This window comes from Barbus barbus, assembly GCF_936440315.1.
Source record: "Barbus barbus genome assembly, chromosome: 35".
NCBI lineage: Eukaryota > Metazoa > Chordata > Actinopteri > Cypriniformes > Cyprinidae > Barbus > Barbus barbus.
This window is the reverse complement of record NC_136763.1, coordinates 22204963-22227560: the sequence shown is the minus strand read 5'-3', so window position 1 is coordinate 22227560 and position 22598 is coordinate 22204963. Positions and strand designations below refer to the sequence as shown.

Sequence of the window (22598 nt, the reverse complement as noted above, 5' to 3'; positions counted from 1 at the left end):
CACGCACACACGCACTGGGCCATGCAACACTGCATGATGATGCTCGCGGTTGATTAAAGCATGAGCAGCAGACAATACACAGCGCGCGCCAGCTGCAGGCCTTACCGTCCGTGTCTGATCAGCTGTCTCTGAGAGCTGTCTGAGGACTGACACACATTCAACACGGAGGCTGATTGATTTATTAAATAAAACCGAGATGAAAAAAAATTAACCCTTTACGGCGCGGGAGCGGAAGCGGAAGTGAGGACTAAAGACACGTGCTCGTGCTGCGCTGTGTGAGAGAGGAGCGCGTGCTAGAACAGCGACAGACATGAAGAGACCAAGTGAGTATAAAATCTAGTTATTTACACGATTTAACTATTCACACACACAACGGAAATCGTTATATTTACCAGTTGCTCGTTATAAGGACGTAATAAACTATCAGAAGTAACGTAGTCAAACACACTGAGAAAACCCACGTGTCTGTTTTGTAGAGTTGAAGAAGGCGAGCAAACGCCTAACATGCGCCAAACGCTTCAAAATACAAAAGAAGGTAAGAGGTTTTAACTGTTTATGTGCAATATGTAAGCGTATCCGACCTGGTTGTTGTCAGCAAACTAGAGCTTAATATCGCTAATAAAATGGTACCATGGTGTACAAAGGAGGTTTAGTAAATGCCTAATGATATGTGTGTTTTATATGTATTGTGTATCCAAGTTCCAATGATACATTACCCTAATCATACCACTAAAAACAAGTTTCACCAACTGTATGATTAGTTTTTCCATCTTCCACTTTCACTGTTAAAACAATGCATAACAGGTTTGTGTTTGTCTATTATTGGGATAGGCCCATATTAAAATAATGGGTGATATTAATAGGTCAAAGATGTTATTGGCAACATTATTTTTATATTATTTTCAGTATTAAAATGTAATACTATCTTGCTTAATAAATTATGTAAATCCATTATTTCAAATTCTTCCATAGGCATTACAGCTTTATGATGTACTGTATTCATAAAATTATTAGAGATTCAACAGATTACATTTAATATTGTTAGTAAGTTATTACTGTAACTGTATTGTACTATTATGCACTGTATTAAGTAATTTAACTGTACAAATAGGACTTGGGAATAAGAATGCACAATTAAATATGCAATATCAGTGTATTAACCCGTTTAACCCCAAATTTTTCCCAGATATGAAAATATGCAAATGATGTATCATTAGTAACCCTTTGAAATAATCAATCTTTTTTTTTTTGGAAAAGTGTAAAAAATAACACATTTCTGCAGTCATAACAATTGTTATATATCTTAGCCCAGCTATTTTGAACAGTTTGATCACATTCTAGGGTTACTGTTATGCATAATAAAACCTTATGCAACATTGATGGGAACACTGAGATAAAAGACAAATAAATTCAACCATCTCCGCATTTCAAAATGGTTTATTTTTGTAAAATATAACATCACATTTTTATATTAATGCTACGAGTATTACAACATCATTATTGTAATTTTTTTGCAACATTTGAATTTAATTTAGTGCAACATTTTATTGTCATTTTCACTAGCAACTGCAATTGGGTTTATATTGTATCCCTAAGATCGTCAACACGTTCATTCTATGAACCACTCATTCTATGACCACACTTAACAAAACTAAATATATGCAAATGCATATATTAATACTAAACATCCTAAATATCGTGTACCAAAAATCTTTGTCATATCTTTGTTAACATGCTTTACTAGCCTTTTGTTTTGGAGCTTTGATGCAGTCGTCATCTTCTCAAGGTGCAAACAGGAAATAAATTGCTCTGGTCATGTCACAATTTGCACTAATCATGTGAAACTGCACATTTAACCCTTTATTTTTTCCATATTTGCAGGTAGGGCACTAAAACCCCAGTCAATAAGGTTTTAGAGCTTTATAAATGAACCTTTTTTACTGTCACTATTGTGACTGGTGGGATTAAATGGGTTAAAATATATAATATAAACCCATATCAAATCTGGTTATGATGGCCTATATTGTGCATATCTGTCTTAGACTGTTATGCTTATGTACTCAAACATGCACAATTTGGGGACAGTAATACATTTTATTTATTTTTCCAGCAAGGATGCATTAAATTGTTCAAAAGTGGAAATAAAGACTTTTACATTGTTACAAAAATATATATATATTATGAATATTCATCAAAGAACCTTTAAAAAATGCATCACTTTTCCCACAAATATGATGATGATGAATCTTTCTTAAGCAGCAAATTATCATTATCAGCAAATTATTAGCTTTGCCTTCAAAGGAATTAAAATAAGTTATTTAAAATTGTAACAATTTCACAATATTACAGTGTAATTGATCAAATAAATACATCCTTGAGCGTAAGCGACTTCTTTTAATGGTAGTGTGTCTTTAAAGTGCTCTGAAAAGTGTCCCAAATGCCTTGGGTATCAAAATATATTATTTATTATTATTAAGTTTATTCATATTATTTAGTTATGGCTGTTATTACACACTACGTTTTCTCCATTGTAAGGTTCGGGAGCACAACCGTAAAGTGCGGAAAGAGGCAAAGAAGAAAGGGATAAGCCGAAAACCAAAGAAAGATATTGGAGTACCGAACAGTGCTCCTTTTAAAGAGGAAGTGCTTCGAGAAGCTGAGCAGAGAAAACAGGAGGTATGATCCCTACCGAAATCACAGACACTGCAAAACCCTGGAAATCAAACTGCAGTTTTCCATTTTCCATATGGACCTCACAGTTAATAACTGGCCATCACAGTGTTTGGTATTTATGTTACTGAAACATACGTTGTCACACTAAACTGATGTTCATTGTGTGTTGTTCTGAAAGCTTGAAACTCTGAAAGAGCAAAACAAGATTGTAAAACAGGAAGAAAGAGCTGCAAAGAGGAAAAAAGAGAAGGAAGCAGAGAGTGCCGGAGACGGACCTGCAACCAAGAAAGCTAAAAAGGTAAGATGGGCGTAGAAATGGTTACTATAGAAGTGACTCACTGGCTGTAGCTACCCTGCTAACTTTATTGTTCATTTGCAGGTGGCAAAAGCTAAAGAAGCAAAGGCTGCACTAATTAAACAGAAAAGCGCGAAGACATTCAAATGCTGTGAGCTGAACAAGGCAAGTTGACAAACGGAAATCCAGCATAATGTGGCCAGCACTCGACACTAATATACTCCTGAATCTGTGATGAATCTCTAGCGTGACCAGGCTGATCTTTCATTGGATTGAATTATTGTGCAGGTGATTGAGGAATCTGACGTGATAGTGGAGGTTTTGGATGCCAGAGATCCTCTGGGCTGCCGCTGTCCTCAGCTGGAGGAAACCGTCCTGAAACACGAGGGAAAGAAAAAACTCTTGTTCATATTGAACAAAATAGGTAGAGAGCAGTTTGTATTGCCTTACACTTCATGTCATCCAGTTATCAAGATGGAAAATGCTTATTAAAGTCTGTTTTTACTCCCTAGATCTTGTTCCTAAAGATAACGTAGAGAAATGGCTCCGGTATCTTGAAGCTGAGTGTCCTACTTTTCTCTTCAAAGCATCAATGCAGATACAGGACAGAACTGTGGTATGTATATGTGGTTCCACAATGCAGCGCATTCCCAAATTATAAATGTTGGGTGGGTATTTAATCTATCCACAATCGATCAGATACTACTATTTAAAAGTTTAGGGTCGGTAAGATTGTCTGTTTTTGAAAGGAATCTCTTATTCTCACCAGAGCTGCATTTATTTGAACAGAAATAATTAAAAACAGTGCTGAAGTTAAATATTATGACAGTACAAATAACTGTAATTTATTCCTGTGATGGCAAAGCTGAATTTTCCAGTCTTCAGTGTCACATGATCCTTCAGAAATTAATCTAATATGCTGATTTGCTGCTTAAAAAAACCTGTGCTGCTTAGCATTTAATATGGAACATTTTCCATATTTCTGAAGAAAAGTAATAATTTCATGAGAAAAAAAACATACTGACCCCATATACAATAAAATATGTATATCTACATTTGCACAAACAAAAATCAATAAACATTTACCAATGTTAACTAGGTATATTATACTAAAAATATACTTAAAGGGGTCATATGATGCGATTTCAAGTTTTCCTTTCTCTTTGGAGTGTTACAAGCTGTTTGTGCATAGATAAGATCCCTGAGGTTGCAAAGACTAAAGTCTCAAAACCATAGAGATATTCTTTATCAAAGTTAAGACTCTGCCACACCCCCCCTAAAACAGCTCATTCAGACACGCCCCCACATGTCTACTTCATGGTGTGGAAATATTTGTGTAATGCCGTCCAAATGTTCGCTCAAAGAAAGATGGCGTGGTTTCAGTAACCACAGCAGTGTTGATGCAGCAGTTTCAGGGAGACTGTGTGTTTCTAGGCGAAAGCAAAAGCACTTTATTTGGCCTTCTGAAAGTACAGGTACATCTCAAAAAATTTGAATATCGTGAAAAAGGTCAATATTTTTTGTCACTCATTTCAGAAAGTGAAACCCATATATTATATAGATTCATTACACATAGAGTGAAATATTTTAAGCCTTTATTTAGAAATTATGGTTTACAGATAATGAAAACCCAAAATTCAGTGTCTCAGAAAATTAGAATATTACATAAGATCAATAAACAAGGATATTTTAAACAGAAATGTCAGGCTTCTGAAAAGTATGTTCATTTCTATGAACTCTACTTGGTTGGGCCTCCTTTTGCATGAATTACTGCATCAATGCGGCGTGGCATGGAGGCAATCAGCCTGTGGCACTGCTCAGGTGTAATGGAAGCCCAGGTTGCTTTGATAGCGGCCTTCAGGTCATCTGCATTGTTGGGTCTGGTGTCTCTCATCTTCCTCTTGACAATACCCCATAGATTCTCCATGGGGTTCAGGTCAGGCGAGTTTGCTGGCCAATCAAGCACAGTAACACCATGGTCATTGAACCAGCTTTTGGTACCCTTGGCAGTGCGGGCAGGTGCCAAGTCCTGCTGGAAAATGAAATCGGCATCTCCATAAAGCTTGTCAGCAGAAGGAAGCATGAAGTGCTCTAAAATTTCCTGGTAGATGGCTGCGTTGATTGTAGACTTCAGAAAACACAGTGGACCAACACCAGAAGATGGCATGGCAGCCCAAATCATCACAGACTGTGGAAACTTCACACAGGACTTCAAGCAACATGGATTCTGTGCCTCTCCACTCTTCCTCCAGACTCTGGGACTTTGATTTCCAAATGAAAAGCTAAATGTACTTTCATCTGAAAAGAGGACTTTGGACCACTGAGCAACAGTCCAGTTCTTTTTCTCCACAGCCCAGGTAAGACGCTTCTGACGTTGTCTCTGGTTCAGAAGTGGCTTGGTAGCCCTTTTCCTGAAGACGTCTGAGCGTGGTGACTCTTGATGCACTGACTCCAGCTTCAGTCCACTCCTTGTGAAGCTCTCACAAGTGTTTGAATCAGCTTTGCTTGATAGTATTCTCAAGCTTGCAGTCATCCCTGTTGCTTGTGCACCTATTCCTACCCAAATTCTTCCTTCCAGTCAACTTTGCATTTAATATGCTTTGATACAGCACTCTGTAAACAGCCACAGCTTTCAGTAATGACCCTCTGTGACTGTGACCCTCTTTGTGGAGGGCGTCAATGTTCGTCTTCTGGATCATTGCCAAGTCAGCAGTCTTCCCCATTATTGTGGTTTCAAAGAACAAGAGATACCCGGAATTTATACTGTAGGGATGGTCATTAATTGAAACTCAAATGTAAGTATTCTAATATTTTGAGATACTGATTTTTGACTTTCATGAGCTGTAAGCTCTAATCATCAAAATAAAAAAAACTTTTTAAATGTTTTACTTTACATGCAATGAATCTAAAATATATGAAAGTTTCACTTTTTGAAATAACTTACTAGAAAAAATGAACTTTTTCACGACATTCTAATTTATTGAGATGCACCTGTAGATGCATTTAGGAATCATTAAGATTACTTTCAACAGAACAGCACAACCCAGATGTTATCACAACACATTTTATGGACGACCGTTTCGTGAACCTAGGAGAGGAGGTCATTCTGTGAGAGAGAGAGACAGGGTCACAACACAGTGGAGTCAGCTTAATCTTAATCGCGGCTTGTTTGCAAATACATACGAGCAACATCACTGTGTCTGTCACGTAACTCTGTTCCCCTTTCGGGTATGAACTGATGGTAAAGCTAAGGACATTATTAACTGTCTTTACATTTCCGACCAGTGCTTGTGGTGTTCGGCCAATCACAATGCACTGTGCCAGTTGGCCAATCAGAGCAGACTGCTCTTGTCGGAAGGAGGGACTTTGTAGAAAATAAAGCTTTTGAGAGAGGCGGGGCATAGAGGACCTACAATAATGTACAGTATTTGAAAAATAATGTGTTTTTTGAACATTGAAGCATGTCAACATTGTTACACCAAATACACAAAATAATGATCTTTAAAAAAGCATCATATAACCCCTTTAAAGGTATCAATATTTAAGGGTTTGTGGGTATTCTTGCTCTTCAAAAACAAATGTATTGCTTTTTGTAAGCAGCAACATAAATTGTCAGTATCGTGATTCACAGTTTTTATTGCCAGTTTACTGAGGTAATGCTGCCAGCTTGATGACCCAAGATTAAATTTTTTAATAAGCTTTAGTACAGGGGGGAAAAAACAACAAAAAGATGGATTTAAAAGATATTGTCTTATAATCTCTCTTTTACAGCAACAGAGGAAGCAGAGAGGAATTAATGCCGTTCTGGATCACAGCAGAGCAGCTTCATGCTTTGGAAAAGACAGTCTCCTACAGACGCTTACTGACTTGGCTAACAAGAAGGATGCTGAAACCATGCTTAAAGTTGGTGTTGTCGGTAAGATTTCTTGTCATTTTTATGGACCACAGTAACCTAATGAGGCATTGCTAAAAAAAAATAATCCAACTCTGAAATAATTTTGAGTCTCTTAGGCATTTCTATTAAAAATTGACATTGAACCATCTGCGGTTGTCTTGACTTCAGGTTTCCCTAATGTCGGAAAGAGCAGCATCATCAATAGTCTGAAAGAAGTCCGAGTGTGTCATGTTGGTGTACAGAGAGGAATGACCAGGTAAAGCCTGACTATTTTGTGTCCTTGCACATGTGAATTTGAAGCATGATGAACCGTATTGGACTGACCAAATCATGAAGTCTTCCATCAATCCAACACTGAGCTTCATATCCCACAATGCATTTCTGCCATAAGGCATTGAGCTATAGCCTCAATAACACTCTTTCCCCCATACAGATGTAAGCAGGAAGTGCATATTACTAAGAAGCTGAAGATGATTGACAGTCCAGGGATTGTGGCGGCCAACAGTAACCCAGGAGATGTGATGGCCCTCAGGAGCCTGCAGGTGGAGGAGAAGGAGGAGAGTCCACTGGAAGCGGTCAGGACTCTGCTGAAACAGTGCAACCAGCAGCATGTAAGGAACACCACTGCTCATGCCATCAAAACTGGAGATTTGTGGTTTAAATTCAAGTCTGTTGTAGTGACAGAAGCTCCACAGTGCAACAGAAAGACCGCAACAGGACAGGACACAGATAATAAAATAATAATATACAAATATCCTCATTTACTCATCCTCATGATGTTCCAAACCCGAATGAGTTTCTTTTTTACTTATTTTGAAGATCAGGGTAACAAAAGAGTTGATAGACCTCATTGACGTATACAGTATGGAAGTGTATATTCTAGTATTGTGTGTCATTTGGGACTCGACTAATGTCTTTGTTGCATTAACGGTCATGTTTTATACTAGGGCTGGGCGATAAATTATTATTTTGATATAATTTTCCTCAATAAAACAATAACCAGAGTTCGATATATGTTTGAAGTTTAGGCGCCAAAAGCGGAAGGAAACTGCACTACTCATTTGAACCGTGTCATACAAACCATTTATCTGCTCGGCTCAAAGTTCAAACGGCAGCGCAGCATGAGCTCACTAGAGCAGATGCGTTTACTCGCTGATGAGTCTCGTTCACACGAGCACTAAACAATGCTGAGAGATCCAGTGTGAAGCACTTGAATTCAGCTAAGAACACGAATGACTTTGTGATTTTAAATTAGTTTAAAGCCAGATAAAACAGCGCTGACAAACAGGAGAAACATTGTGCGCAACCATACAGTCAGAAGGCTTTGCAATCTACAAATCACATTATTTACTATGGATTTACTGTATTAAATGTATTAAAGGAGTAATGGAATATAATTACAGTATTTTTTTGATTAAGCTATAGCGTTTGTGCATTTAGGGATGTTTTTCAAACAAATAACTAGAGACCATATAATTATATTTTATCATGGTTTTGAGGTGCTATATATGTGTGGTTTTAAAGTACCCCTATTATGCCTTTTCGAATATTACCTTTCATGCAGTGTGTCATGTAGCAGTATGTGAACACAAACTTTCTGTAAAGTTGTGAAGCTGAAAGTGCACGATATATAAAGTTATTGTCTGTCAAAAAAAAAAAAAGAGTTGGCTCGCAATCGCCTAAACGAGTCGTTATGAATTAGAATCTTAATCTGTTACGGCTGTACGTCACAAAGTAACACATTTGCATAATGTCCGCCCATGGGCTGTCATTTGCGCTGTATGCGGTAGATCAATCACAAAAGACTGCGCCATCTGACTAATCACAGTAGCGAGGGCTCACGGAAAGGAGGGGTTTAGAGAGACCGATTCTTTGAACTGCTTTGCACGAGTCGTTAAGGAATCATTTTGAAATTAGGTAAAATTAAAGCTATGTTTTGAGAAAACTAAAGTGTTTTTTGACCTTGGATGCATGTAAACCTGTTTTAGGAGACTCATAAAACAATATTAGCAACCTTAAAAATGGCATAATAGGGTATCTTTAACTGTGGTTATCATGATCTAAATGCATGCTAGGGGTGTGCGAAATATCGTCTCCGATAATGTCGTAATGGTTCTTTTAACGATGTGCAATTTGACATTATCGAGTATTTTATCAATTACAAACAAAACCCCTACGGAGTGCACGCACACATTACGGGAGGAAGTCTAGTGGGTTAATTAGTGCACATTTAGTGTTCATGATTCAGTCTATTAAAATGCATTAAGAAAGATCACAAAATTCAAGATATGAAACTAAGAAAATTTTTATATTAAGATTTTAAGGCAAAATGATTGGGAAAGTGTATGCAGTTCAAAAACGTTTCTACAACTTTCACATAGAAGAAATCTGCTTTTATACTTGAAAGAAATAAAAATTGGAAAATGATCATGATAATTATCGATATTCACATACAGTGCCCTCCATAAGTATTGTAACAGTAAAGACAAAATTGCTCTGTTGGCTGTGGAGTCAAGACATTTGCAAATATGATTAAAAGATGAATATGAGACAAAACTACAGAATGTCACATTTTATTACTGATTGAGATACTGATTTTTGTGCATTTTTTTTTTTGATTTTCAAAAAAACACCATTTAGTATGTTTAAGCCTTTTGAATTACAGGGACATAGGCAGTGTCCTCATAAACCACCTTCATATTGTAATACCTCTGTCATACCCATGTCATTATACAAATTTGTGTCCTCAAACCACATAAACATGCACACACACACACAATATATCTTCTTTTTTCCTCTGCCATATCGCCCAGCTCTATTTCATATTCTCCTGATTTGGTTACAAAGGAAATGGCTAGAATTGAATCATTTTGAAAACATCATCGCTTATGTCCACAGTATAAGACATCAGGTATTCTGGTTTGTGATATAATTGATCGGGCAGTTTCTAAAACTAAAGGGCATTTCATAGAATGTATCAGAACTTTAACAGTGAAAATACTTTTTGCATTTCAGTTTACTGTATTTTTAACGGGGATATTTTTTTTTTTACCTCATATAAATAAGACGATCTTCTCTCATGTGTCTCTTTCAGATAATGTTACAGTATAATGTCCCAGACTACAGAAACTCCTTAGAGTTCTTGACCACCTTTGCCAAGAAACGAGGCTTCCTGCAGAAAGGAGGCGTTCCAAACACAGAACTGGCAGCCATGACATTCCTCAGCGACTGGACAGGGTCAGTTTCAGATGATGTTCATCATACCTTCAGAATGTGATGCTGAAATAATGCTGTTACTGGTAAACTTCTGATCTGTAGCCGCTGTCTTCCTAAGCTTTGTGTGATGTTGTTTTAGGCCAAAACTGAGTTACCACAGCAGAGCTCCGGAGCACCAGGCCCTCCCCTCATACCTCACTGATGCCATAGTGACTGAACTGAGGTCATGTTTGGATATGGATGTAGTGAGGAAGGGCAACAAGAATGTTAAGAATGGTACGTCTCAGTTTGGAATGATTTGGTCCTCTAATGGTTACGGTTTAATGAACAAATCAGATCAGTTTTGATATTTTATGTTGTGGAAATTAAACGATGTGTACCTGTCCTCAACAGGTGTACGATTCCCCAACCTAGCAAGCAGTGTAAGTTTTAACGCAAGGGGCCCCACCGTTGGTGTGCTGAATGTCAGTGAGCTACCTAAAGAGACCATAACAATCACAGCACCAACAGAAGCAGATGAGAAGGAGATGGGTGGGACAATCAACACAGAGGAGGTACTTCCTATGAGAGACTAGGAATCATTCAGTAATGATGCTTTACACTTCTGTCATCAGAGAAAATGAGAAATGATGAGTTTGTTGTTCACATAAGTCTTTGATGACCTTCTAATCCAACTCTGATCTCAATCTGAGAGAAACTCGAGTAGATTTGATATTCACAAACCGTATCTGAGACCAACTTCATTGTTTCTCAGAATGCACATTGAAAGTTCAGTGCAACTTAAAGGTGCCATAGCATGGAAAACTGTATTTACCTTGGCATAGTTGAATTATAAGAGTTCTGTACATGGAAATGACATACAGTGAGCCTCAAACACCATTGTTTCTTCATGTAAATCTCGTGAATAAAAAAAGACCACTGAAAGATAGGCGAATCAGAACATAACACCGACTGACGTAATAGTCGGGATCACTAATTGTTACGCTCCCAAAATTTGCATATACCCGCCCATGTTCTAGGCCAGCCAAACCATCAGAAGTTCTGCAGGTGTTGTGAAGAAACAAGCAAGGACAACAGCGAAAATGGCAGATCATGGAAATAAATGTTATGTTCCAGGCTGTGCAGGGATGGGTTGGTGTCTGTATTCAGAAAGGCACGGAAAACAAATAACACGTTCTAATAAAATAACGCGAGCCACTAAATGGACATGGTTAGCTTCTTGCTAGCGGTAGCCTGTTACATTGCAGTACATAAGATTTCACTTACCACATAAACAGAGAGAAGACTGAGGATGAAGATGAATGATTTACAGATCCTGAGCACCACTGACAAGCATCTGATCTTGTAAAATGTGTGGCAAGTACTGCTGCTCCATTGTATAAACAGAGTTAGTGCGATCACGAATCTCGAAAGTGAAAGTAAAAAGTGATTGTGCATTTGAAAGCAGTTTCAATGCCCCGCATATTAATAGCGGCTCCCTGATGCCCCGCATTTTATATACAGTATAATTGCCCGATGATATAACTGCGAGAGAAAGTATTGAAATATATTTTCCCTCCTGTTTACACTTCCTGCTGTATGAGAAATTAGCTGAATTGAGCTGCACTGTGAAACAGCCAATCGGAGCTCAACAAAGTCCTTCCTTCCGACAAGTGCAGTCTGCTCTGATTGGCCAACTGGTATAGTGCATTGTGATTGGCCGAACACCACAACCTCTTGTCGGAAATGTAACGCCCCTTTCCATAATCGCGAGCTTCAGCTTTCAAAATTAAAGAATTACCTCCTCTCCTAGATTCACGAAACTGTCATCCATAAAATGCGTTGTGACAACATCTGGGTTGTGCTGTTCTGTTGCAAGTAATCTTAATGATTCCTAAATGCATCTACTTTCAGAAGGCCAAATAAAGTACTTTCACTTTCGCCTAGAAACACACAGCATCTCCCTGACACTGCTGCATCAACACTACTGCGGTTACTGAAACCACGCCATCTTTCTTTGAGCGAACATTTGGACGGCATTACACAAATATTTCCACACCATGAAGTAGACATGTGGGGGCATATTTGAATGAGCCATTTTAGGGGGGGCGTGGCAGAGTCTTAACTTTGATAAAGAATATCTCTATGGTTTTGAGACTTTAGTCTTTGCAACTTCAGGGATCTTATCTATGCACAAACAGCTTGTAACACTCCAAAGAGAAAGGAAAACTTGAAATCGCATCATATGACCCCTTTAAGACCTGTCATGTTGTTAATTACTACAGAAAATGTCTTTGGCTTGTTGCAGTGCGTAAAACTCATGTTTAGAATAATGCTTTTACAATACTCTAAAGCGTTCAATTTGGATAAATGTTCAACACGCAGTTTTAAAAGTGTAGCCACAAGACATTTAATATGTTGACATGAGATTAGTTTGATTTGCTAAATTATATCCAATATTTTCAACTCTTTCCATGTCCACTAGATTCAAGAGTCTTTGTCATTATGCTCACACATAACGCAATTTTGTATGAGACTCAGCTTAAAACGTCTTCAAAAGCAGAAAATAAACAAGCAATTAAAACACAAATTTTAAATAGAAATATAGACTATAAAAACACCTCAAGTAAAAACTGGACACTGGGATAGAACATACAACACTAGGGCTGTCAAATAATTTCGAATATTCGACGAATTTAAAATAAAAATCCAAACATTTAAATTTTAGGTGTGCGTCATGTTGCCTTATCAGTGGTGCACAAAATGCGATGTTGTAAGTGTTGTTGCTTTTTAATGTTTTTGTTAGCCTATCCAGTCGAACCCACTAGATGCGGTGCTGCCGTGTTGTTCATTCAAAATATTGCGGAAAAAGCGAACATCAATGCGGAGATGTTGTTGACGTCAAAACTGAAACCAAGCTTTTCACACAGAACCTATATTTCTATAGGGACATCTATATCACCCTTGCACTCATACAAGAGAGCTGCATGTTTAGAAAGCAAATGTAAAATTCAAGTTCAACTTTTAAAAACATGTCTTGAGACTTTATGGTAGGGCTGCACGATTCTTGCTAAAATGTGAATCACGATTTTTCTCCATGGGAATTGAGATCACGATTCTCTTACACGATTCTCATTTTTTCAATGTATTGCACTCGAGTACAAAAAAAAAAACAACAAGACGACATTCAGTATAATTAAGTGCTGTAGTAACAAAAAATTGTCTCTCTTCTTTATTTTAGACCCCTTAAAGTGAATAATTTTAAAGCTTTAAGTTGTTGAACATATGAGAACATTAACAATAATAAATACAAATATTCACATTCACACGGGGCGTCAACGCCTCTCGTTTACTTTGAATGGAGTGATGTCAAGCGTTGCCGAACTGAATTTGCATGTGCTGCTGCCTCCTAGCAACAATAATTGCAGCCGTTTCAAAGTGCAAAATAGTTTTAAGACATGCTTTTTTTGGGTGTTAAATAATAGCACAAATGCCAGTAATTTGACGAGAGCAAACGCTAGTAAATCGCATTGCGTGATTCATTTTAATACTCTCCTCCCATAAATTTTGGCTATGAAAGGGAAACTCCTACAAGTGCATATTCAGTAAGGTGAGTGGTAAAAATAACCATGCCTTTTCAGCACTAATTCTAGCACGTATTTAGTAAATCCTGACAGTACTATTTTTAACACAAAAAGATGGTTTGTGCTGGTGCAAACTGTTAGTAAAGCTGGCCCCTAATGTCTGTGTAAGCCTTTTAACTTTGACTTGTATTTTGCATATATGTTTAAACCTCATTCAGAACTTGTGTATAAAATGATTATGCTGATACAAAAATAGTTAAAAAAATGTCCTTCGAAAAAAAAGAGTAGGGTGTAACCCCAGAATCCTGGCCAAATTTGCCCATCATGGCCTCCTAACAATCCCCTTATCTACTGATTGGCTTCATCACTGTCTCCTCTCCACCAGTAAGCTGGCGTGTGGTGGGCGTTCTGGTGCACTATGGCTGGCGTTGCATCATCCAGGTGGATGCTGCACACTGGCGGTGGACGAGGAGATACCCCCCTTACTATGTAAAGCGCTTTGAGTGCCTAGAAAAGTGCTATATAAATGTAATAAAAATAAGTGGAAGTACAGAAGTGACAACTTTTCCGTTGTATTGTGATGTACATCCAAGTAAACAGATTTTCAAAAAAGAAGAAATATAGGACGGATACTATTTCTGTCCATTGGTGGTGGTTTGGATTATGAGATGTGGGCATTCCACTCAAAAATGAAAGCCAGCTTGCAGTCGACTGTGGTGGGTTAAGGTTTAAAGGTGCCATAGAATGCATTGATACAGTATTTTAAATTGTTCTCTGATATCAACATGGAAGGTATGTGGCTTAGGTAAGGGCAAAAAATCTCCAGAAACGATTTTACATGTCCATTTACAACCCTAGGATTTCTCCCTAGAATGAAACGGTCTGTTATTGGCTTATTTGGCAGGGTCATGAATAATAATGAGCTCTGCTCTGATTGGCTGTTTCACAGTACGGCTCATCAGCAAGAAGGAAGCACAGGGAGGAAAATATATATTTAAATACTTTCTCTCGCAGTTATATCGTCGGGTAATTATACTGTATATAAAACGCGGGCATCAGGGAGCCGTTATTAATATGCGAGGCATTGAAACTGCTTTTGAACGATCCATCGATCGCGTTATAGTTCACTTTCAAGAGACGCGATCACACAAACTATGTTTACATTATGGAGCAACAGTACTTACCACACATTTCACAAGATCAGATGCTTGTCAGTGGTGCTCAGGATCTGTAAGTCATTCGCCATCATCCTCATCTCTCCTTACTGAGAGTGAAATCTTATGTACTGTCACAGGCTACCGCTAGCAAGGAGCTAACCATGTCCCTTTAGTGGCTCGCGTTATTTGCTTTCTGTGCCTTTCTGAATACAGACACCAACCCATCCCTGCACTTCACACCCCCTGCACGGCCTGGAACATAACATTTATTTTGTTATTTTCGCTGTTGTCCGCGCTTGTTTATTTACAATACCTGCAGAGCTTCTGATGGTTCGGCCGGCTTAGAACAAGGGCGGGTTTATGCAAATGTTGGGGGCGTAGTGATCCCGACTGTTGCGTCACAGTCGGTGTTATGTTCTGATTCGCCTGTTTTTCAGTGGTCTTTTTTAATCACACAATTTACATATGAAGGAGGAAACTATGGTGTTTGAGGCTCACTGTATGTCATTTCCATGTACAGAACTGTTATTATTTAAATATGCCAGGGTAAAGACAGTTTTTCATTCTATGGCACCTTTAAGTGGATTAAATGATTGGAGAAGTCTGTTGTTTTTTACCAGAAAAACAAGCTATGACATTTTGATTAAACATTGAGGTCAAACATTTAAAAAAAAAAAAAAATAACCTTGCATTGAATTATTCACAATTAGACCAATAACATGGATTTACTAAATAGGGTGAATTTTCATTTCATGCCGAATTTAAATGTATTTGTTTTTAACAAACTGAGTGAAAAGTCTACAGTGTTTTGCTGTCCATAGAGCTTGTTTTTGTCCCCTGCACATTTCAGTACTCTGAATTCAGTAAATGGCTGATGTTGAATATTGATTAGCACACTGTTTTTCAGCCTGAGGTTGAAACTCAAGTTTCAACGGTGGTGGCACAGATTCAGGAATCAACAAAAAAGAGAAAAGGTTTGTTTTGCGATTCACACTTATGAAATTCCTCTTTTTTTAATATAACTGTCTTCTGACAATCTAAATTGTTTTGCCTTTTATTTTCTGTAGCCAAACCAACTAAAAAAGTGAAGTTTGTCCCTGTCAACATTGACCTGACTTCAATGCAGCACAACAACGATGACGCATATGACTTCAACACAGATTTTGTGTAAAATTTCACCAGTATGTACAGATTTATATGGACTGTGAGGAATCAAATTGTGAAACTGCACAATGGGTGATCTCGATGTCTGTATGTATTAATACATAATAAAATGTATTATTTGATTAAATAAAACTTTAATACTCTTAACATTGCATACAAAACTTATACTGCACTTAATTGGAACACTTTTTTCCTTTATGTACAAATTGGCATATTTTCCTCTTTGGGTTGAGGGCAATGCTAATTAACAGCTGATATGTGGGGAAAAAAAAAACCATGCATCCATAGAAATGTAACAACACAAGGGGAAAGTGGTCCTGTAGTGTCAAATACAGAAATTCTGAAATGTTAATTGTCACAGGTTTTTGTCTTAAGCCCTAAAGAAGTCTAAAATATTTTAATGAAATGTACATTTCAATAATAAGAGAAAAAACAGAGTGGGTCCACAATTTCACCCAACAGTATTTGGAATCATACCGCTTGTTAAAAAAATCTAGACACTTGCATGGATGTAACATACAAAATTAAGATTTTAAAAGCTGTACCATAAATGGTTTAGTGCAGGGGTGGCCAACCCGGTTCCTGGCGATCGACTGTAACTCTAATCAAACACACCTGAAGCAACTAATTAAGGTCTTCAGGATTGCGTGAAAATTAAAGGCAGGTGTGTTTGATTTATTACTCTAGAATTTATAATTAGACAGTGAATGCTGAGGTAGTGCATTGGGGTCGAATCTCGCCTTTTGGCTGTTGTTCTGTTCCAATGTTGGTCCAAGTTACTTGGGTACTCTTAGGTTTCACGAAGGCCCCATATTTTGCATCCAGACAACCTTTAAACATCCCCGAACGAAGTCAAATATCTTCACATGAGTTCACCCCCCATCTCCCTTTTTTCATGTAGCCCAAACCAGGGTTTATTTTTCCTCAGCGGGTCTCCGGATTGGGTGGAATTTACCTGTGGGATCTGGAATGTACCATTTGTCCCAAATGTCAGAAAAAGATGAGGCTCTTCCCCATGGCTTATAATGTCCATTCCAATGGAGAAGTTTGGCAGCCTTCACAAACTGAGGTGAATACCGATTCCCAGCTCCTGTCACCCCTAGAAATGTAAAGAAAAAAAAGTTGTTTGCTAAGAGATTTACAACACGCATTACATTTATAAACCACAGCCTTGATCATTTCCTTACCGAGGTGTCGGACATGCCACATTGGATCAATGTTCGAGTGGTGCTTGTAGAATACAATTAGCATAGGCGGCGTTGTGATGCTGTCTGCTAAAGTCTTACTGTAAAGGTCCTCCCTAAAACAAAACAACCCCACAAAACCATTAACAGTCCTCAAAGACACCTACAATTTGACTAGAACTGGCAACAGATTTGACAGTAGCTATCTATAGCATTTTTTGAAAGAATGTTGTAGTTTCCAATAACATAATACAGCAGAACACAAACTTGGCATTGCGTTCCATCCAGAACTCAAGCTGGCTGGTGATATTCTGCTGCTTCCACTCGGTTAAATTGGCCACAAAGACTCCAGGATTGAACGAGCAAGTGTTCGCTCTCATTCCAAGCTTCTTAATCGCCTCTTTTTTGAAGTCCAGAAAACCAATATAGCTGTTCTGCAGCACGTAAAAGAAATATGTAAATATATAAAATAGGTATGTAATACATGTTCTGAAAACTTTCTTTGAAATGGGGCCAAGCGGTACGACCAAATTCTTATGAATAATTTCATACCACAGTGACTGTAATTGCAATATAGAAAATAAAAGGGTCAAAACTGGTTTGTGTGTTTAAAAAACATATAGCTATATTTTGATAATGAAAGAGTCCTGAAAAACATCCTATTCTGTATTTTAATTTTCCTCCATGCATCTTCCTCATCCCACTCAGCCCTAATATTTTGATGAAGTTCTATGCACAGTGTGAATTCTGGAATACAGTCAGATGAAATCAGTACAGTACAATCACACCTGATTTCCAGCTCCTCTGACGATGCCTTTAGAGGACGCGGAGTCACAGTCTTCTGAGAAAGCTGCCGCATGTCCCAACTTAATACTGGTGTCGAAAAGCTCCCGAATGTCCCCTGAAACAGAGAAAAGATTGCAATCAATGCTCCTGTTACTTACTGTATTTTAATAGAAACTGCACAGTATCACACTATTCTATTTCTGCAGCATACAGCATGCATACTTCCACAGTAAGCAGATTCCAATAATGTTTTGAAACAGGACAAAAAACTACAAATCTAGATATTTATTTTTGTTCTTATTTCAAATATTTCTTGTTTGCATTTTTCTTAGAATTAAAATTACTGAAAGATTTCCAGAAGTTTGGGGCTGAATTTAATAATAAATATCTAGATTCTATGTTATTTTAAATCTTTTAATCTACGAGCAATCCTAATTCCTGTCAATTTTGCAGTGATAGGGCCTTTGGAAATTGTCTAGATGACAAAAAGGTTGAACCACTGCCTAATTGAATAATTACTAATTTATGACTCCACAAAGTGACATATGCAAAAAATATTGAGGCAAGGAAACATGGTTTTGTTATTTAATTAGACAAAAAATGGTTATGCCCCAATTGAACATTGATTAATGAGAATTTGGGGGTTCGTAAAAAATAAAAACTATAAAACTATGCACTTCACCTTGTACAATTACATCATCATCCAGGTAAATAACTTTCTCTGCATCCGGCAAGAAAACCGGCAAGAAGAATCTGGCAAAATTCAACTGGAAAAATGAGATGCATACATAATTATGATACACATTTTCCATTTTCACAACACCAAACACTACTCATAAACAGAAGCGCTTGCAATTGATTACCGGCTTCCCTGCCTCCACCTTCTGAGGATCATTGGAAGTCTTTCCTGTGAGGATCTTCGGATCAAATATGATAATTTTGTGTTTCATGTCAGTCTTACTCAACCATGTTCTGGAATAAGAAACGATCATGTTACAAGTAATGAAGCATAATATTTTTTAATAAACCGCTGTAATGAAATACAAGGTGTACCTAAGATGGACCGCCGACTCATTTAGTGTCACTATATTGAATACTACATTGGCTTTGCTGTTGCGATAGATGCTGTTCATGGCGGTGACAGCAGCTCCCAGTCTTTCCTCTGGAGCGGTGATGACCACTGGAATCTCATCTCCTGTCCTGATGACCTTATGATCCAACAGGAAGTCAGCCTCAAAGGGCAGGACCATCCCAGGCACTGTGTCTGCAAAGCAAAATCAGTGAGGTGCGACTTTTCATGGTGCCAAAACACTAAAACTTAACTAACATGAGCATATTCATACCTGAATTCTCTTGCTTGAGGAAATCATTGAGATTCAGCAGATTTCGATGTAATATAATTAAAAAGGCGATGACAAGCAGCACAAGAATAACCACATTCACTGGAAAAAAGAAGTCAAATATTTAAATTGATAGTTCACCCAAAAATGAAAATCATTTACTCACCCTCCATTTGTTCCAATATATATATATATATATATATATAAAATACTATAGAAGTCAATGGCTGGGTTGCTTAACTTTATTCACTCTAGAATATGCCTTCTTTGTGCTCAGCAGAAGAAAGAAACTCAGGTTTGGAACAAGTGAAAGGTGGATAAATGATGAACTTTAATTTTTGAGTGTGTTTAACTCATATAAGATATATTTACCTCTGCGTACAGTCATGGCACTTGAGTTTAAATCCTACATCAAAACAAACAGTAACATTAGTAAAACACCATTAATGTGTATTTAACTGAGGGCTAACGTTAAGTGGAATATAACCGAAACATTTTGTGACTGAAACCACAAAAGGAAAAATTCCTTCATATACAAACAAAATGCATTTTGGCAAAGAAGCAACTCCAAAACTGTTAACAACACAAAAAGTGTGAAAACTGCCGGTGTACAAACCTTTTTCGTTATAAAGTCTTCATCCAAAACGCCAACTCAACATCAACAAGTCCAGTCACCCTTCAGTCCTGCAGAGAACACACCAAACAAGACCTTTCACTGATACATATACAGCGAGCGAATCTTTTAATGTATTGACTCGTCTGCTTTTCTACTTCCAAAGACTGACAGCAGCAAGAGCCAATAGAATTCGAGTGTGGTCTTTGAAGGCGCTTTTAATTGGCTTGTTCTACAAAACGACCCGCCCCTTCACAGAACGAGTCACTTGAATGTGACTCGGAGCTGTTTTCTCTCTCAATGTTATTATTTTATCAAACTTTTTTTTTGTGTGTGTGCAAATGTTTTGTCAGTGTAAAAACCTTTACCATGCAGTCACGAAACCGGAATGAAAATATGATAACAAGACTCGGTGAATTTAAAGAAAATAATGAGTGAGTGATTCATTGAGTCTGATTCATGATTCATTGACTTGTCCTCAGTGTTGGGGAGTAACTAGTTACATGTAACGGAATTACGTAATTTAATTACAAAATAAAAGTCATTGTAATTAGTTACAGTTACTAAGATTTTTTTTATTATTATTAAATTACAGTTACTTATGAAAATGTTAAAGATTACAAAGGGGGTTACATCTGATTTTTTTCACACACACTTCCACATACAGATTTAATTGATTTCTGCAGTGACTGCATTAAAATATGAAACACCAATGTTTCAGAAGTTTATACTGTAACATGCTTATCCGATAACTCTTATATTTCCTATATGGGTTTATGTATATGCTTTATTTTTTTTAAGATTAACTTTTTTTTTCTAAGGCAATGTTAGATTCCAGTTTTTCCCGTCAGCTATGCAAATATTTGATTTAAAAACCAGTATCATAGCTATTAAACTATATCTTGTTATGATTTTAAATCTGTATTTAACCTCAGAATGATTTTAAAGTAAGTCTGATTTTGTGGTGGCTGTGCTTCAAAGGGGACATCGGATGCCCATTTTCCACAAGTTGGTATGATTCTTTAGGGTCTTCTCGAAATGGTCTCAGTGGTCGTGAAAAATAACACCCTTTTTACCTTGTCAAAACCGCTCTGTCCACAGCAACTTGTTTTGCTGCATATCTCTTTATATGCTAATGAGCTCTGCTCCCCCGCCTCTCTGTTCTGTGGAACAGAAAAGGCGATTCGCAAATAATCATAAAAATATAAAGTGTGAGACTTACTTCTTCTGGAGGTGCAGCTGGATCATGAACAATGGGTACTGCTCCATCCTTGAGTTTTAACTTTTTATCAAAACCTGCCTTGAATTGTCCCTCATTCAGAAAACAGTCTGGAGCAAAATTATTTGCGCAGCCAGACATAAACAAATTTAGTGAAAGTGAAGTGACGTGTGGTCAAGTATGGTGACCCATACCTGGGGAGCAGTTGTGGGCTTGGTGCCTTGCTCAAGGGTCTCACCTCAGTCGTGGTATTGAAGGTGGAAGAGAGCGCTGGTTATTCACTCCAAAATCAAAATGGCTTGATAATTGAGACTGTTTAGGTTTTGGGGGAATTTAAAAAAAAGGGTTTGTATCATTTTAAAATTTGTATCATTGTAGGGTGGTTGTGTCCACACACTGCCAAGACACATTTATATGCAAATGAAGATATTTGGCATCCAATGTCTCCTTTAAAATTTAAATATTATAATCTTAATTCAAGTGATGAAGGATTTTGAAAGTCTGACAGTAATCAGTGTTGAGTACTACTGTAAGGTTAACCCAGCCTGCTTGACATGTTTGAAAGTGATTAACAGTTGAAAACAATAGGAATTTAGAAAAGTAATCAAGTCAAGTCAATATTATTTGTATAGCGCTTTTAACAATGCAAATTGTGTCAAAGAAGCTTTACATCGGCTTGATAGAAAGCTGGGTGGCTTAATATTAGCTTTAGATTATTTAGATGGGGAAATATTTTGTCGAAATAGTGTCATTCTCCTCTGGCCAGAAGATCAGCAGTTTAAATCTAGGCTAAAGCAGAGTTAGATTGTGCAAAGGACTCATCTGGTTCCTGTGGTCTTGTCCCGATGGCCGTCTTGTAGACAGGGTCTTCACTGGGGATCAGTCTCTGGGGCTCATCCAGGTGTCCTGGCTGTAGAGGTCATCTCTAGGTGCTGATCCACCATCTGATCTGGATACAGTCTGGATCTGGGTGGCTACGGTGACCTCGGAATAAGAAAGAAACAGACTAATATTAGCGTAGATGCCATTCTTTTTACAATGTAACAAGTACATCAGGTGTTTTGGGAAGTGTTCCCGGTTCCAGTTGACCTAATTAATGTAGCCTAACAATCCTTTAACAGATTTGAATTATAGAAATGCGATAGTGTATTATGTGTAAGCCAGGTTAATGAGATGGGTCTTTAATCTAGATTTAAACTGACAGAGTGTGTCTGCTTCCCGAACAGTGTTAGGTAGATTGTTCCAGAGTTTGGGCGCTAAATAGGAAAACAATCTCCCACCCACAGTTGATTTTGATATTCTAGGTTTTATCAAATGGCCAGAGTTTTGAGATTGCAGCAGATGTGAAGGACTATAATGCGATAAGAGCTCACTCAAATACTGAGGTGCCAAACCATTCAGGGCTTTATAGGTAATTAGCAAGATCTTAAAATTGTATACAATGTTTAATAGGGAGCCAGTGCAGTGTTGACAGAACCGGGCTAATGTGTTCA

General features: G+C 37.6%; 3 protein-coding genes across 5 annotated transcripts in view; 1 reads left to right on the top strand and 2 right to left on the bottom strand.

Annotated features, from left to right (window-relative positions):
* The window catches only part of LOC306855431 (protein polybromo-1-like), a 32706-nt gene extending 32482 nt beyond the window's left edge, over positions 1–224 (bottom strand). For 2 of the 3 annotated variants that reach the window (XM_079394152.1, XM_079394154.1), the window contains exon 1: positions 106–222. The gene's annotated coding sequence lies outside the window, so the exon portion shown is untranslated. Of the gene's footprint in view, positions 1–105 lie in introns of all 3 variants that reach the window. The other variant, XM_079394155.1, reaches the window with a different exon arrangement.
* LOC306855432 (guanine nucleotide-binding protein-like 3) lies at positions 8–16313 on the top strand. Its single transcript, XM_079394156.1, has 15 exons — positions 8–323; positions 477–535; positions 2536–2676; positions 2852–2971; positions 3053–3133; positions 3257–3392; positions 3481–3584; positions 6740–6884; positions 7032–7119; positions 7297–7474; positions 9958–10100; positions 10219–10355; positions 10473–10633; positions 15707–15773; positions 15867–16313. The coding sequence occupies exons 1-15, from the start codon at positions 311–313 to the stop codon at positions 15968–15970; spliced, it is 1677 nt and encodes a 558-aa protein (XP_079250282.1). The 5' UTR covers positions 8–310; the 3' UTR covers positions 15971–16313.
* LOC306855433 (glycosyltransferase 8 domain-containing protein 1) lies at positions 16038–20048 on the bottom strand. The gene is made up of 10 exons (XM_079394157.1): positions 19890–20048; positions 19646–19679; positions 19277–19375; positions 18987–19197; positions 18797–18905; positions 18616–18700; positions 17936–18048; positions 17415–17581; positions 17151–17263; positions 16038–17062 (listed from the first exon to the last, which is right to left on the bottom strand). Exons 2-10 carry the CDS (start codon positions 19659–19661, stop codon positions 16878–16880), a joined length of 1098 nt encoding a protein of 365 aa, XP_079250283.1. The 5' UTR covers positions 19662–19679; positions 19890–20048; the 3' UTR covers positions 16038–16877.
* Positions 20049–22598: the final 2550 nt, after the last annotated feature.